Below are 14,193 nucleotides of genomic sequence, written 5' to 3' on the forward strand. Positions count from 1 at the left end.
CTGTAGTTGTGATGGTTTAAGCAATACTCCCCTACCCCATGTTTTAGAAGCAGAGATTTATATGTGTCTGTTTTCCATAAGCAATGACTTCTTGCTTCCTAACAATTTCTCCTTCCTCCCACCCTTTCTCACACCATATGCAGTAGTTGCATTTACTCTGAGATAGTCTGTGATTAACAATTTAAAACAAATGTTTTAAAATTGTATTTGTGTTTGAAGACTGTTGCTTCTGTTTCAGCCCTAAGGAAGGCTTTTTGTGCTTGAAGGCTTGACTGTCTTTTTCCAGCTCCATATTTTTTTCTCTAATAAAAGGTATTACCTGTCCCTACAATCCTTGCTTTATTTAGAATTTAGAAATTGATAGGATGCAACCTGGAAAACACTAAATTCTATTTCCTATTAAGCTGACATCCTTTTAAAATAGAGAGTATATGGTGAAGAGGAAGAAATTTAATTATAAAGCAGTAAGATCAATATTCAGGATGCTTACATGTCTCCTGAGCAGTTTAAATAAAAAAATTGGAACACCTTCCTGAGGTTAGTAGAATAGCTGTCTTCAGCACATTTCCAGGAAAAAGACATTCATGACTTCCTTGAAAGGCAAACTGACCAGCCTAGCTCACAAAGGTTATACTTTGCACTATATTTACCTCTGCAGTGATTTTCATCCCAAGGGTATGCACAGTTTTGAATGCCATTGCAGACTAAAGAATTATTGATGCACATGTTGCTATGGCAGAAGTAAGTGTTGCCTGAGCAGGGAGCTGCAGGAAAGAAGAGAAAGAAAACATTAGGAATTTTCAGTAATTGATGTATTGCAATAAAACTAGTAAATTCCTGTAATTTTTAAAAATCCATACTCCTCCTTTATCTCTGTTTCAAACCCAATAATTTTTCCTGCACATCACTGATTATCACATGATTCACTCTCTATTCACGTGGTTGCTTTCAGGTGTATTATCAATGCTCCAAAAAAAACCATTCTTGCTCAAAATGCGTGGCAGGTAGAGACAGTCACATAACACAGATAATGGAAGAAGGCTTTAATGCTTGTCTTCAAAAACTTAATACTTAAAAATCGCATGCTCGCCATCAATTATATATTTATTCAATCTGCTGTGCATCTGCTATCTAGATGGTATAGCTGGTTGTGAAGCTGTTCCTGAACATCTGCATTTTTAGAGCCCATTAATATCTTAAGGCAAATCAGATTTCAGCTTATGGAGGGCTGTTTCAGTAATTGGAAGAGATTTCAGTAACTAGAGACATCTAAGTCATTCCTGCTTGCGAATCAAAGCTCTTAGATCCTCCTGTTAGAGCTAATGCAGGGATTAAGAGAGAGTACCGTTTAGCTTTTTATCTATCTGTCTATACATAGTTAGAAATTTGAAGAAATAAATTAACTAGAAAGTTGCCCTGAAGATTTTATCTTTCCATGAATGCTTGTTATAGTTCCTTGACATTAGAAAAATATATTAAAAAATAGTAATAATTCTTTTCAGGATGTTGTATAACATACACAGGGAATTCTTTATGAATTCAGGGCACTGGAGAAAACATTGATTTTTCTCTCAGTAATGTGGTATTTTTATGTCTATTATTAGTGGAGTCAATTATATGTTAAACAGCAAAGATGTGTGATAGATATTCTACTATTTGGTTTCACAGAAAGAATTTATCCTTGAGCAGTCTGGATTCTCTGAAATATAATGTGAAACCCAAAGGGTAGAGCAGAGGAAGGTGACTAGTCCTGAATACAGTGTGTTTCTTGCTTATTCCTTCTGTGAGGCTTCAGAGTCTCAGTGACAAAAAGAGGAGTTATGCCTAGGAGAAAAGATAATTCAAACCTTTAATTCTGAATTTGCATTCCTTAAATCTAATATGCATTGTCTTCCCATTTCTTACTCCACTGAATTTTGGTAACCTATGCTTGTTGGTTTTAAGCTTTTGTATTAGCTTCCTGTTATTGTTTAACCCTTGGCAACAAGTTCCATATAGGAAGTTGTGCTTTAATTGTAGTACAAGTGCTGTAGTGTTTCAACGTTAATACAGAATGTATTTAGAGTGTATTTTGGAAGAGTTTACCTATGTAACTTCAGGGTTTAAAAATGTCATAGTAACTATCACATGTATCTTCCTCGCTCAACTGAGTTGAGAATGTAATTGTTTGGGAAGCAGACTTTGTTTGAAGAACACTGCTTTAAAATATGATCAATGCTTAGGAAGGTATAGATCACACCTATCAGTCATGAATGAGATGTCATGTTTGGTGCAAGAAGGGTCAGGTGTTCTGGAAGAAATATAGAGAGAGTGCAGGGATGGTGCTGGGAAAACCAAAGCCTACCTGGAAATTAATACAGTGAGGGACATGAAAGGCAACAAGAAGGGCTTCAAGTATATCAGCAACAAAAGAAAGGCCAAGGAAAATATGGGCCTACTACTGAATGGGACAGAGGGAAGCTTCTCTTGATGCTTGGGAAGGTGACAGAGCAAATAATCCTGCAAGCCGTTTCCACATGTATCAGGGATAAGAAGGTCATTGGGAGTAGTCAGCATGAATTTATGATGAGGAAATCATGCTTGACCAACCTGATTGCCTTTAATGACGAAATTACTAGCTTAGATGAGGAGAAAGCAGTACATGTTGTATATCCTGACTTTAGCAAGGCTTTCAAAATTGTATCCCATAATATCCTTGTCGAGAAAACGATGAGGTACAGACTACAGAGGAGGACAGTGAAGTGGACTGAAAACTGATTGAACTGCCAGGCTTAAAGGGTTGTGATTAGAGGCAGAAAGTCCGGCTGGAGGCCATCACTACTGGTGAACCCCAGGGGTCAGCAGCGAGGCCAGTCTGTTTAACCTCTTCATTAATGACCTGGATGTTGGGACAGACTGCACCCTCACAAGTGGCTGGACAGTTGTGCTGCCATTTGAGACAGGCTGGAGAAATGGGTCGACAGGAACCTCGTAAAGTTCAACAAAGGGAAACACAAAGTCCTGCTGTTGCAGAGGAATAGAGCCACATATGTGTACAGGCTGAGGGCCAGCCAGCTGGAAAGCAGCTCTGTAGACAAACACTTGGAAGTCCTCATGGAGAAAAGTGGAACGTGAGGCAGCGATGCACCCCTGTAACAAAAAAAACAACAGCATCCTGAGCTGCATTAGGAAGAGCACTGCCACTAGATCAAGGGAGGTGATTCTTCCCCTCTGCTCAGCACTGGCGAGACTGTATCTGGAGTGCTATGCTCAGTGTTGGGGTCACCAGAATGAGAGAGATATGGGAGGAACCAGGGAAATGGCATGAAGATAAGGACTTGGAGCATCTGACATGACTGGTATGGGTTGCCCTGAGCGGTTGTGGAGTCTCCATCCTTGGAGGTGTTCATCAAGTGGCTGCATATGGTCCTGGGAAACCAGCTCACCTTCATCTTCTCCTGACCAGAGAGACTTCCTAGTCTGATTTCTAAATCAGCAGCCTTTTTTCAATAAAGTTTTATGCCCACTTTGTTTCAAGGGCCAAGCCATTTTTCAGTGAGATGTGATTCAGTAGGACATTTTTTAAGTTCAATCATGTAATTACCTGGTAAATGGAAGAATAAAGTCAAACATTTTCCTACATTCAGATTTAACTATGTCTTTCACTGTTTCATCAACTGCTCCTGTTTAGGAAAGAAAACATAAAGGAACCTGGTTGCTGTGTTGTGCCAAAGTATGACCTACAATGAATCAAGAGTGGATGCTAAGGCAATTCACATCATTAAAGGTTTAAAACACAATGTAAGCATTATTCTGTAAGTATGGTATGAAATCATGATACATGATGATGTAGCATCATCCAAAATTATGCCGCAATTCAGTTCCAAGCGGATTCACACCTTCTCCCTGAAGGACTAAATGATGACAGGCTAAAACTTATGCAAGAGTATCAATTTAGATATGAAAACAGGTATGCCAGACAACCTAAAGCAATTCATAGAAACAGGAAGATGTACTGAATATTTGTAACCATTATACATATATAATGGGAGAAAGGCTAATAGTTAAAACAGAAATGTTCATGATGCAGACTACAAAATAAAAGACTCTTGGCCTTATTAGCCCACCGGGAGAAAGGACTTATGTAGTTTTTCCTTCTGAATTTGGAAGGAAAGACTGGGCAAGCTTTACTTCATAAAGAATAAATAGGATCATCATTTAAACAGAATAGCTTAAAAAGGCTGTGTATGTAATAGGCTGCAATATCTATTAAAATATTTTTGACTGTGAGATAAAGGAGGATCTATGAAATTCGTGTCCAGAGTGGTTGTCATGGATCCATGTGTATCTGCTGGTGTTTCAGTATGGATCTGTATGGAGTTGTAGTTCTTTTGGAGGCACAGAGGAAGAATGATTATGTAAGACACATTCCCTTTCTTATTTCCCTAAACAGGGGAATTTTTTTCATGCTTCTGTATTTTCGGATGATGCAAATGTGCTGCTTCTCCATCTGCCAGCACAGTCTCTATTTCACATTCTTGTGTAGTCTCCTTACATTTTTGGGGGATGGCTTTTATTCACAAGTTCATAAAGACAGGACAAATGGACTGCATTTTCCTTTTATTTGTTATTTGGGGAGTACAGAGTCTAAAAGTCACAATGATTGATTGGTTCTAGTCCAGGCCTTCAAGGACATAGCTGGATTCTTCTCATAACAGCTGCCTAAGACTGGCGCAATGTTCACAATGTTCTTTGTATCTAGCATTATTCATGTATTGAATCAAGCCAGAAATCAAATACATTGATTTTTAACATTGCTGTTAGCTGAATTACTTAGTCAAATCTTCAAGCAGCACTAGGTGTGTGTTAGGTGACTGTCATGCACAATTAGTTCATTTATGTAAATCTTTTCAGAAATATTGATTGTTTTCATGGTTGGCTTCATATAATTACAAATCATTAGTAAGGCAGAAGAGAAAAATAGCTTAACGATCTGAAAATAAGATAAGCATGGATTCACTCTTTTCAGTTAGAAAAATTGCTTATCACTAGATCATTTAAAAATACATGAAACATTTTTCAGACACATACTTTTCAATTACCCTATCCAAGAAAGTCAGTATCTCAAGTTAGAAGATAAAGAAGAAGAACCACGTACCTTTGCAGATTTTCTTCTGCCAATGATTTTTGAGTTGCTTTAAAATCTTAAGTTTGCAAAGTTATCTTGCTTTAGGAGTAGTTACTGTTTCAACCTCTTGCACTCCAACCCAACCCCCCCCCCCCCAGCCCAAACTCAAGAACAACAAAAAACCCCCACTCCAATATTTATAGTATACATGGATAATTTCCCTGGCAAAGCTCATAGCATTTTCTAGAGTGAAAGCTGGAATAACTTGCGTTATCGCTAATATTAATAATTGTATTGAAATGAAAGCTACTGGAAAAGCAGTTATAAATTTTGCAAGCAAGTTGTACTTAAAACTGATATTTACTGAAATTCACAGTATCTAAAGTTTATTAAATGCCTACTGTAGGTTAAACAATAGACTAGTTTGAAACGTGCAATTGTTTCTTACTACCATGTTCACAGAGTAAGCAATATGCTATTTCCTTTATAATTCTGTTACTTTAGAAAGATTGTTTTACAGAAATTAACTTGTCTCCTGTGTTAAACTTCACTGTTTTATGGAACAGAATATAAAATCTACTTGTTACCTGTAACCTGAACTTTTCTGCAAGGTGGTGACCAGGATGCCTTTCATGACTGGCTACAGACCTGTTAGTTCTGTCAAAAAAAGTTATTTCTTTGACAGCAATACTGTACTATTTGTTCTTCAAGCAGAACTTTTTGAAAACCTTTAGTACAAGCATAGTTCTGACTTCCTGAAGTGGCAGATATGTTTTATTCAGCTCTCCCCATGTATCTCAGATCTGCGTTGCAGTTCTAAACTTAGTCTACTTTTCTGCTGAAAATACCATTTATTTTCAGGTTCTGCAATGTGGACAATGTTGTCCTTTGTAAATATGTAAGGCAACAAAATTCCATTAAGTTCAGAGAGAAAGCACTTAGAAGACATCTCACAAAAAGCATGCTTTCAAGAAAGATCTTAATTTACAATGAGAAAAAAAAGACTATCTCTAACCCAGGCTATGGAATCCAAACAGAAATCCAGATTGCATTTACAGCTCTGCCTGTAATATAGTCATCTTAAATCTGAATTTAACTGCTTATTCATGGTTGTGCAACACAACTGGGCTTTGCTAAGGCAGCATGTGTGGCATTGTCTTGAGCCATGTGTGGCTGAGAAGGAGGTAGCAGCTTAGGTGTAGCTGAAGTGGGTGTAGTTCCAAATCTGAAATTGAAGGTAGGGCTGTGGATAGGAAGAAGATCCAGACTCTGCAGGGTCACATGTGTTTTCTAACCTTCTGAACATCCAGTGTGGGCTTGAGAAGACCCTGTCTGGGGTCTGGCAGGGAACTGGAAGATGGGGGCTAGTGGGAGAGCACACTTCAGTCCCATTGCTGTCTTTAAGTCTGTGCTCATCACTGTAGAACTCTGAGAAGGACATAGCCTAGGGCTGTATTACTGAAATCAAATGAAAAATAAACCTTTTATGAATGGAGGAAAGCCTTTCTTCAGGAACCATACTTATAACTAATAAAGTAAGTATTTAATTTACCTGCTAGTATGTGAAAGAAACAGAAACAACCTTTTTCGTGTGTTCCTGCTTTTGCTAAAATACCTGAAGTACCCTCATATCAGGAGAATAGGCCCTTTAAAATCTACTTACGATCCACAAATGAAGTGAACAGCATTCTGAATCTGCTTAGTCTACTGCCTTCATCTGCCCACATTCGTACCACGCCTGTCCCAGTCTGCAGCGTGACATCGTTTGCTACGGTGCTGCAAAACTTTGCCTTCAGGTTTTCAATAGAACTACTTCCATCATATACAGCAACAAAGTTTCTTTTGCATTCATTTGAATGCTCCATTTGATAGTCGAGAAATCGCAAATAAATCTGTTAGAAAAGAGAAATGAATGTCTCTAGGAAAAGTAATACAGAGAAGACAGTTTTCTTTCTTAGCAAATCTTGAATAAGATGTTTTGTCCCCTTACACATGTAACTCCCAATTCACAACACACTTAAACTTACATTTTCTCATTAGATGTCAATGTGGAGTATTATTTGAAGTTTGTCTTAAGTATCTGTTTCTGTTTTCCCTCTCCCCAGAACAACCTTTACTTAATAATTTACTCTGATGTATTTCCACTCCCCTTGGAAAAAAGTAAAAAGCAACACACTGGCTGAAGAAAGCCCTAAGCAGCTCTGCTAAATGTGTAGTCTATTACCCTAGAAGAGATACAAGAAACACATAAATGAGCTGAAAGAATTTTAATGGTATTTTGACTGTTCTCTTTTCTTTTTAATTCATGAAAACAATGTTAAAATATAAGGGAAGGAGTCTAGTAAGAAAAGCTCTGAAGTAAAATAAAGAAATTAAAATTTGTTGCTTCAGAATGAAAGCTAATTACTGAACCAGAGCAGTGTTATGAAGACATAAACCACGATGCTGGGAGTAATTTGAATAAAAATGGAAGCAGAAGAAAGGTACGCTGGCTATCTAGGAAGAGTTAATAAGTTTAAGCCAATCTTAATTCTTCCAAAAGCAGAAATCTAATGCAAGAGAAGGCAGCATATGTGGTAGAACATATGCAGCAAGGAAATTAGAAGACCAAGATGGCACTTGAGCAAGCAAATAATTTAACTTGCTGGAGCAGGAAACTTGTGCAAGATTGTAATTCAGTTAGAATTACCTGAAAAGATCATAGGGCTTTTTAAACTCTTGAATGGTTCTATTGGAATTCTCAAAATTCTAGTGGAAATTGATCAAACTGTCACCTACACATGCTGTGAAGCCCATCTTTAAAAATTCCTCAGCCATTATTTTGACAGAGAAGGAATCTATCCATGTGGAGGCTGAGATCTCCTGCTCCATGGGGAAGAGGTGCTCTTCCTCTATCCATGAGGTCTTCAGTATGTTCCTCACATAAGCCTGGGTCTAGAACGTATGTGTTTTGGATAGTTTACAATTACCTCTCCAGCTGATACTATGGATGCTAAAGACATTTTGCACAGTGTGGTTTTTCATGTATCTGCCTAACGACAAGAATCTCAAACTCTTGTTTAGTTTGTGAAGCAGGGAAGACGGGGTAGGTGAATACCATGCTTACTCTGCTATATTGCCTATTGTTCTGCCATTTCGCCATATCTTGCTTTTAACCTCAGCTAGTGCTAAAGCCTTTCAAAACTGAATTTTAAAGAATTCACTAAAACAAAACCAACTACCTTTGTGTGGGGAAAAAAAAAAAAGATACCCCCCCATATACGCTTAACAGGCTCTACTGAAACACAGTAAAAGAGCCCAGGAAAAGACAGGTGACGCTTGTACGCCCTGGCTTTTCCTTTTCAGTGTTTTCCAGAGGCAGGTTGCCAGCACTGTCTCCCTTTGCACTTCCTGTGGAAAGGTGCAGCCTGTGCCATATTATCTCATGCTTCATCTCACTGTTTTGTGATTTTCAGTTTATGGGTTTTTTTTTGTTTTTTTTTTTTTTTTTTTCTGCTGTCTTTGTTAGATTTACTGCCAGAAATTCTCAGCTACATTGAGAACCTGTCTTCCATTGACGTCTTATCTCAAAACATGGGTGTGAGCTCTAAGTGCTGGTATTTGGGCTGAGAGATGGTATTTTCATTTAATGATTGACTTTATATATCTGCTGTGAAGTTAAAATGGAAGCTAAAAATAAATTAGTACACTTTTAGTAGAGCTGTTCTGTATATGAAAACAAAGGAATAATTCCATTAAAAGATCTTAGCTCTGCAAAAGCTTCTTCTGGTTAGTGTGTTAGGCAAGTAAATATAAAAGGTCCTCCCTCTTAGATTATATTTGATTATTCTCGTAGTTTTCTGAAATCTGGAGGTAATTTATTAAATATCTGTATGCAGATTTCAAAAGTCCTTTCATTGCTGCAGTTGTGTCAGTTTTAAAAATTTATTTTTATTACAAAATCAAATTGAGGAAATTAAATATGTCTACGCTTATTTTTCTCAAGAGACTGCACTGTATCAGTTCTAATGGATTTTATCATCATAATCCTGCCAGAGTTGAAGCTTGAGCAACCATTGTCAGAATACTAAGAATTATTTTTCTGTAATGTTTTAACTCAATAATTTAGGATGATGATCTAATCTCAGGACTGACCCAACTATAACTCTGCCTTCTGGCAACATTCAATAATTTATTAAAATACTTAAGCATAAGACCTGGTGCACTCAAGTGGCAATGTAGAGAGAAAATGGTTTTATTATTGTTTCTGGAAGAACTGCTACTATTACTTAGACTAGTATAGGGCCCTTGGGAGTTGAGTCACTTCCTCAAAGGCTCAAATATATTAATGGAGTTTTAGTTTCTTTCTTGTCCTCTTATTACCATCTTTTAGGCTGCTGGTTTAGAACTAATTTGGAAGTTGGTGAATAAGGCTGGCTAGTTAACTACCAGGAGTGTGTAAGAAGGCATAGAGTACATTTGTCATCTTGGCAGCTATTGCTTAAAAATATTTTTTTCATTTTTATGTACATGAAAGCAGTGGTATGTGCTTTAATATCCATACAGAATCAAAATTACAGATGTGTATGCTATATGGAGAAAAAAATATGTATTCTTTAGTGCAACTTATAAGTAATTAACAAGTGCATGATTCTGAAACATATAGCTGTTGGGTTTTTTTTAAACAGGCTATAGCTATTGCATTTTGGAATTATGAATAGGATTTTATCCTTCTCTCTGTCCAACGATAAAGCTTGAGTTGTTTTTAAGCATAAGATAGTGATGTTTTCATAAGCAGTCTCTAGTTCTGCAGGCACAATCATAAATACCAGGTACCTAAGTAAGTACTGCTGATTTTTGGCTTGAGCAGCTAATATGCCCCTTTAGGGCTTGGACAGAAAAACTAGCAAATTTTATTGTTGCACTTTAAGAGCGTGTGATCCTATAGCTATGTCAGAGCAGAAAGAGTGATAATTCCTCAGCCGTCCAGGTAAAGCCTTTCATTTTAGCTCAGACTGCTGATTAAAGTGGGTTTTAAGGTACTGGATTGTGAATGAGACTGGGGAGGAGCAGGTACATATTCTGTTGACTTTGAAGAGAACCAAATTCTCCAGTAGAACCACTGGAGGCAAAATTTTAAACCATGGCAGCAAGATTTACTCAAATCTATCAAAGCTCTTAGCCAGCATTTTTGCCTGTGGTCTTCCAATAAAACCAGAGTCCAAGTCAAATGCCCTTAAAAATTGTTGCATAAACAGTTTTCACAGTTATTTTGTATTTTAAGTTTCAAATAATAGCAAGACAACGCTGTGGACTTGCTGTATCAGTTTAATTTCAGAAACAATCCTCTATCTGGATTTCCTAAGCCTCTGATACATAATCAATTTCAGTGAAAGTGAGATGTTATGCAAATCACAGCCAGTCACTGTTACCTGTTACTAATGACTTGGAAACCCACTGTTTGCTGAATGATATGAATGAAACCCACCTTAGCATTTGGAGTAGCTTTAATTGTCCATATGCAGTCAACTGCTTGTCCTGGTTTTGTTTTTCCTTCTTGTTCTACCTGACTGGAACGTACTATTCCATCAGCTCCTGAGAGCTCAAATTGGCAATCTAGGGAGAAGATATACCTTGCTGTCAAATGCAATATAGTATTAATTTAAAATTTCATGTATAAAGAAATTGTTACTGTAATACTAGACCTGGGATGGGATTTAAAATACCTCCTAGGTAAGTGAAGTCAGGATCTGTAATAGAAAGAAGTCATGAATCACAAGGGCTATCAGTGCTTGAGAATCACTTCAAAGTTTAGTATAATCTGAAGATTATGTCCATTTTTTATTATGTCACAATAAAAATTGCCAGAAAGTTTACTGGATCAATTGGAGAGTACAGAGACAATTTTTTTTTTTTACATGATAACATTATTCAACAAAGATTGACCTTATCTGAATAAGTTAATTCTATACTGACAGCTCAGACTTCAAGCATAACACCAAAAATTACTATTCTGTATTTTGTTCCTACATTACATTCTGAATTTAACTATGCCAGTCTTCACTGCAATCACCGAAGCTCCACAGAGTACAGGGGATCTTTCTGTATGCATCATTTTTATCAGATTGCTGTCTGTCTAGTTCTGAACAATTTCAGCTGGAGTAGTTTTGTAGAATATATCAACACTTTGAAATTGCTATTAATAAAGAATATAAAGAAGGACAGTTCAATACTAAAGATACTTTTTCCTTGAGTACCCATGCTTCTTCTATTAGGCCAGTTGACACAGTTCTAGACATCATTTATGAAGGCAGAATTTCACCTTGACTGCTCCTCTATTTCCTCTCTTCTAACTGTGATGTGTAGGTAGTGTATGTATCTGTAGTATATACTGTAGTAGTATACTGTATGCATGCTACTAGTGAAGAATATACTTTTTCATAATGGTTAAGTGATGGTACTTGACTGGGACTAGGGCTTAGCTAAAAATGAGTCTGTAATGGGCTGGGATGTCCAAGGCTTACATTTCAGTGATCAGGTTAGTGTTTCCTCACAAATCAGCACACAAACTCACAAGATGTGCCCATTCACAGCTGTGGCACCACATAATCACCACAGAAATCTCACAGATCATAGTGGGTGCATGTGTGTGAAATGTTAGTCTATGCAAAGAAAGCACTAGTTCATGCAAAGTGCATGCCTGTTTTGTACAAAATTCTTTTCCAAAAGAAGATCCAGAATTTGGCTCTCTGTGATCCTCTAAATGTTTTTCTGTATAAGTAGTTTATCACTTCCCCTGAAGTGCCTCAGTCCTGATCTTAAGACTCAGTACAGTTGAGAAAATGCCTTCTCTGCCCTCCTTTTAGTTACCTATAGTGCAATCTATGATCACTATATGCAAAATTCTGAGATTTTCAACCTTCTTTGTGAACTGTTTTAATGAAGTGGGGGTGTGCATGCATGTCCCCTTCCATTTTCACAATACCAAAATATTTTACCACACTCCATGTAAATATAGAGGAAAGAGAAGGAAAGAAAAATATCAGTCCTTCAGTTGCTGCAATCTGTTGTGAAAATAATATACAGTTTGAATGTATGTTTAAAGTTCCAGCCTGGAAGAAGGCTAAGTTAGTTGTGAAAGTGATGTTAATGAAATGGCTTTGGAAATGGACGTAGCAAAATGTGGAAGTACTGTCCCTATGAAAACATTATTCCTGGTGGACTGGTCACCATGTTAATCTGAACAGTTTCCAAGTCTACATCCCTAGCAAGGTATCAGTTCTATAAGCAGTGATATATAACCATGTGTAGTGTTTTCATGTGCTGTAGGGGTAAAGACCAGTTGGGTAAAGATGACATTAAAAAGTTATGCCTGTGTATACATTTGTAGTAGTAGTAGAGCTGACATTTGTGTACTGTCTTTTGTCCCAAAGGACAATAAAATGCTGATAACTACACATATAGTATCTATGAAGTACAGCAGTCAAGCATCGCACAAGGACATCAGGTCAAATTTTCTTGTAAAAAGAATGCCCTGCCAGTTTTAAGTGGCCCCACAGAGCAGATGTACTTTTTACTTGTCTAAAGGCACTGTCAGCATATTATCTTCTTCTTCATACCCTGTAAACTACACAGTACTTTGAGCAAAGAACAATTCTGTTGTCAGAGCCTGTAGTTTGAGGGAATTGCATTATACTGAGAGCTGATGCTTGGACTGTATAGGTATTTCCTCTGGCTTTTCAGAAAGGAGTTTTAAAATGTTTTGCATCTGGTTGGGAGTGCTATTGTAGATATGCTTCAGGTGTTTTTGTCAGTGTCCTGTATTCCTAGAAGATCAGCTGTTGAAAATGCTTGCCATCTGTCTACATCAATGCTCCTTCCATTACTACCACTGGTGATGCTGGGACCAGTTTGAGCAACGAAGAGCTAAGTTGCTAAAGCCTTTCAGAATGAAAAGATCAACTGACTTCTTTGCTAGCAAGCTATAGACCTGTAATTGCCTTCAGTCAATTTTCCAAAGCTATTTTAGTCAAACATGCTGTAGGATTAGCAGGACTGAGACTGTAACTATCGCATTGTCACTTTGCCTTCATAAGCACTTATGATGAAATACAGCTCTAGACTGCCAGCATAAACACATCCACAGAGTTCAATGGGAGCAGATGGTCATTAACTCGGTCAGAATTTTAGGCATCTTTACCTGGTATAAATGAGTACTTTGCTTGAAATCCCTTTCCTTCCAGCTCCTCATCAGAAGTAAATTTGATCCACATAAATCTCCCTGTTGATCTAATTAGCGCAGGACTTTTCAGACCACAGTAACGATTAATGAGAGGGGAGAAACCAAAAGGTCCATCTCGAATCTCCAGATGATCAAACCGACATTCAAATGAGGGTTCTATGTAATAAGGTTCATCAAAGGTCAACTCAATTCTTTGTCGTGGAGCAGCTAGACATAAAAAATCGAGTAAAAGATTAGATGAAGATCTATATAAAATACACATGAAGACATGAAATAATGAAGAGACAGGTCTCCAAAAGAGCAAGATAGAAAAGAGACTGGGAACTTCTCAAAATACATCTGGCAGTCTACTACAAAAACTCAGATACACTGTAATAAAACTTTTCAGAATGATTGCGTAGAAGATACTTTTTCATGGAATTTTATGGAATTTTTTTGCTTGCTGATCTTTACTGTTGAAAATTCAGAAATTGCATAAATTTAATGCAACACGTGTAACAGATATTAACATATATGCAAAGGTATTCAAACAAGGTTTAATATTAAGATATAAATTAAAACCAGTGTTCCATGAAAGCAAAGTACATAAAAAAGGACAGAACATTGAGGGATGCAGAAAAGAATGGGAAAGAAAAAGATACGAACAACTACTCACTGGTGTATTTCCTAAACATTAAGCCCAAATTGGGAGATTCTTTGGCAGGAGACATCTTTTATTAGAATATTCAGAGAAGTGTAAATGCTTCATATATATTATTAATATGCAGGTGACTACAGACGTTGGTAAGTCTGAGGCAGTGACAGCCTAACATCAGGGTTTGGACTCCTGAATCCTGATCAGGTGTAGCTATGGCTACTTTGTGAC

At 37.2% G+C, this 14,193-nt stretch overlaps 1 protein-coding gene across 2 annotated transcripts in view; it reads right to left on the minus strand.

Annotated features, from left to right (window-relative positions):
- The window catches only part of NETO2 (neuropilin and tolloid like 2), a 35,042-nt gene that overhangs the window by 4,841 nt on the left and 16,008 nt on the right, over positions 1 to 14,193 (minus strand). Inside the window, exons 4-8 of one of the 2 annotated variants that reach the window (XM_074839843.1) lie at positions 13,287 to 13,535; positions 10,813 to 10,836; positions 10,575 to 10,702; positions 6,771 to 6,999; positions 651 to 764 (exon numbers count right to left, since the gene is read on the minus strand). In XM_074839843.1, coding sequence (XP_074695944.1) covers positions 651 to 764; positions 6,771 to 6,999; positions 10,575 to 10,702; positions 10,813 to 10,836; positions 13,287 to 13,535 — 744 coding nt within the window. Of the gene's footprint in view, positions 1 to 650; positions 765 to 6,770; positions 7,000 to 10,574; positions 10,703 to 10,791; positions 10,837 to 13,286; positions 13,536 to 14,193 lie in introns of both variants that reach the window. The other variant, XM_074839842.1, reaches the window with a different exon arrangement.

This window comes from Strix aluco, chromosome 14, assembly GCF_031877795.1.
Source record: "Strix aluco isolate bStrAlu1 chromosome 14, bStrAlu1.hap1, whole genome shotgun sequence".
In the NCBI taxonomy this organism is placed as follows: Eukaryota; Metazoa; Chordata; class Aves; order Strigiformes; family Strigidae; genus Strix; species Strix aluco.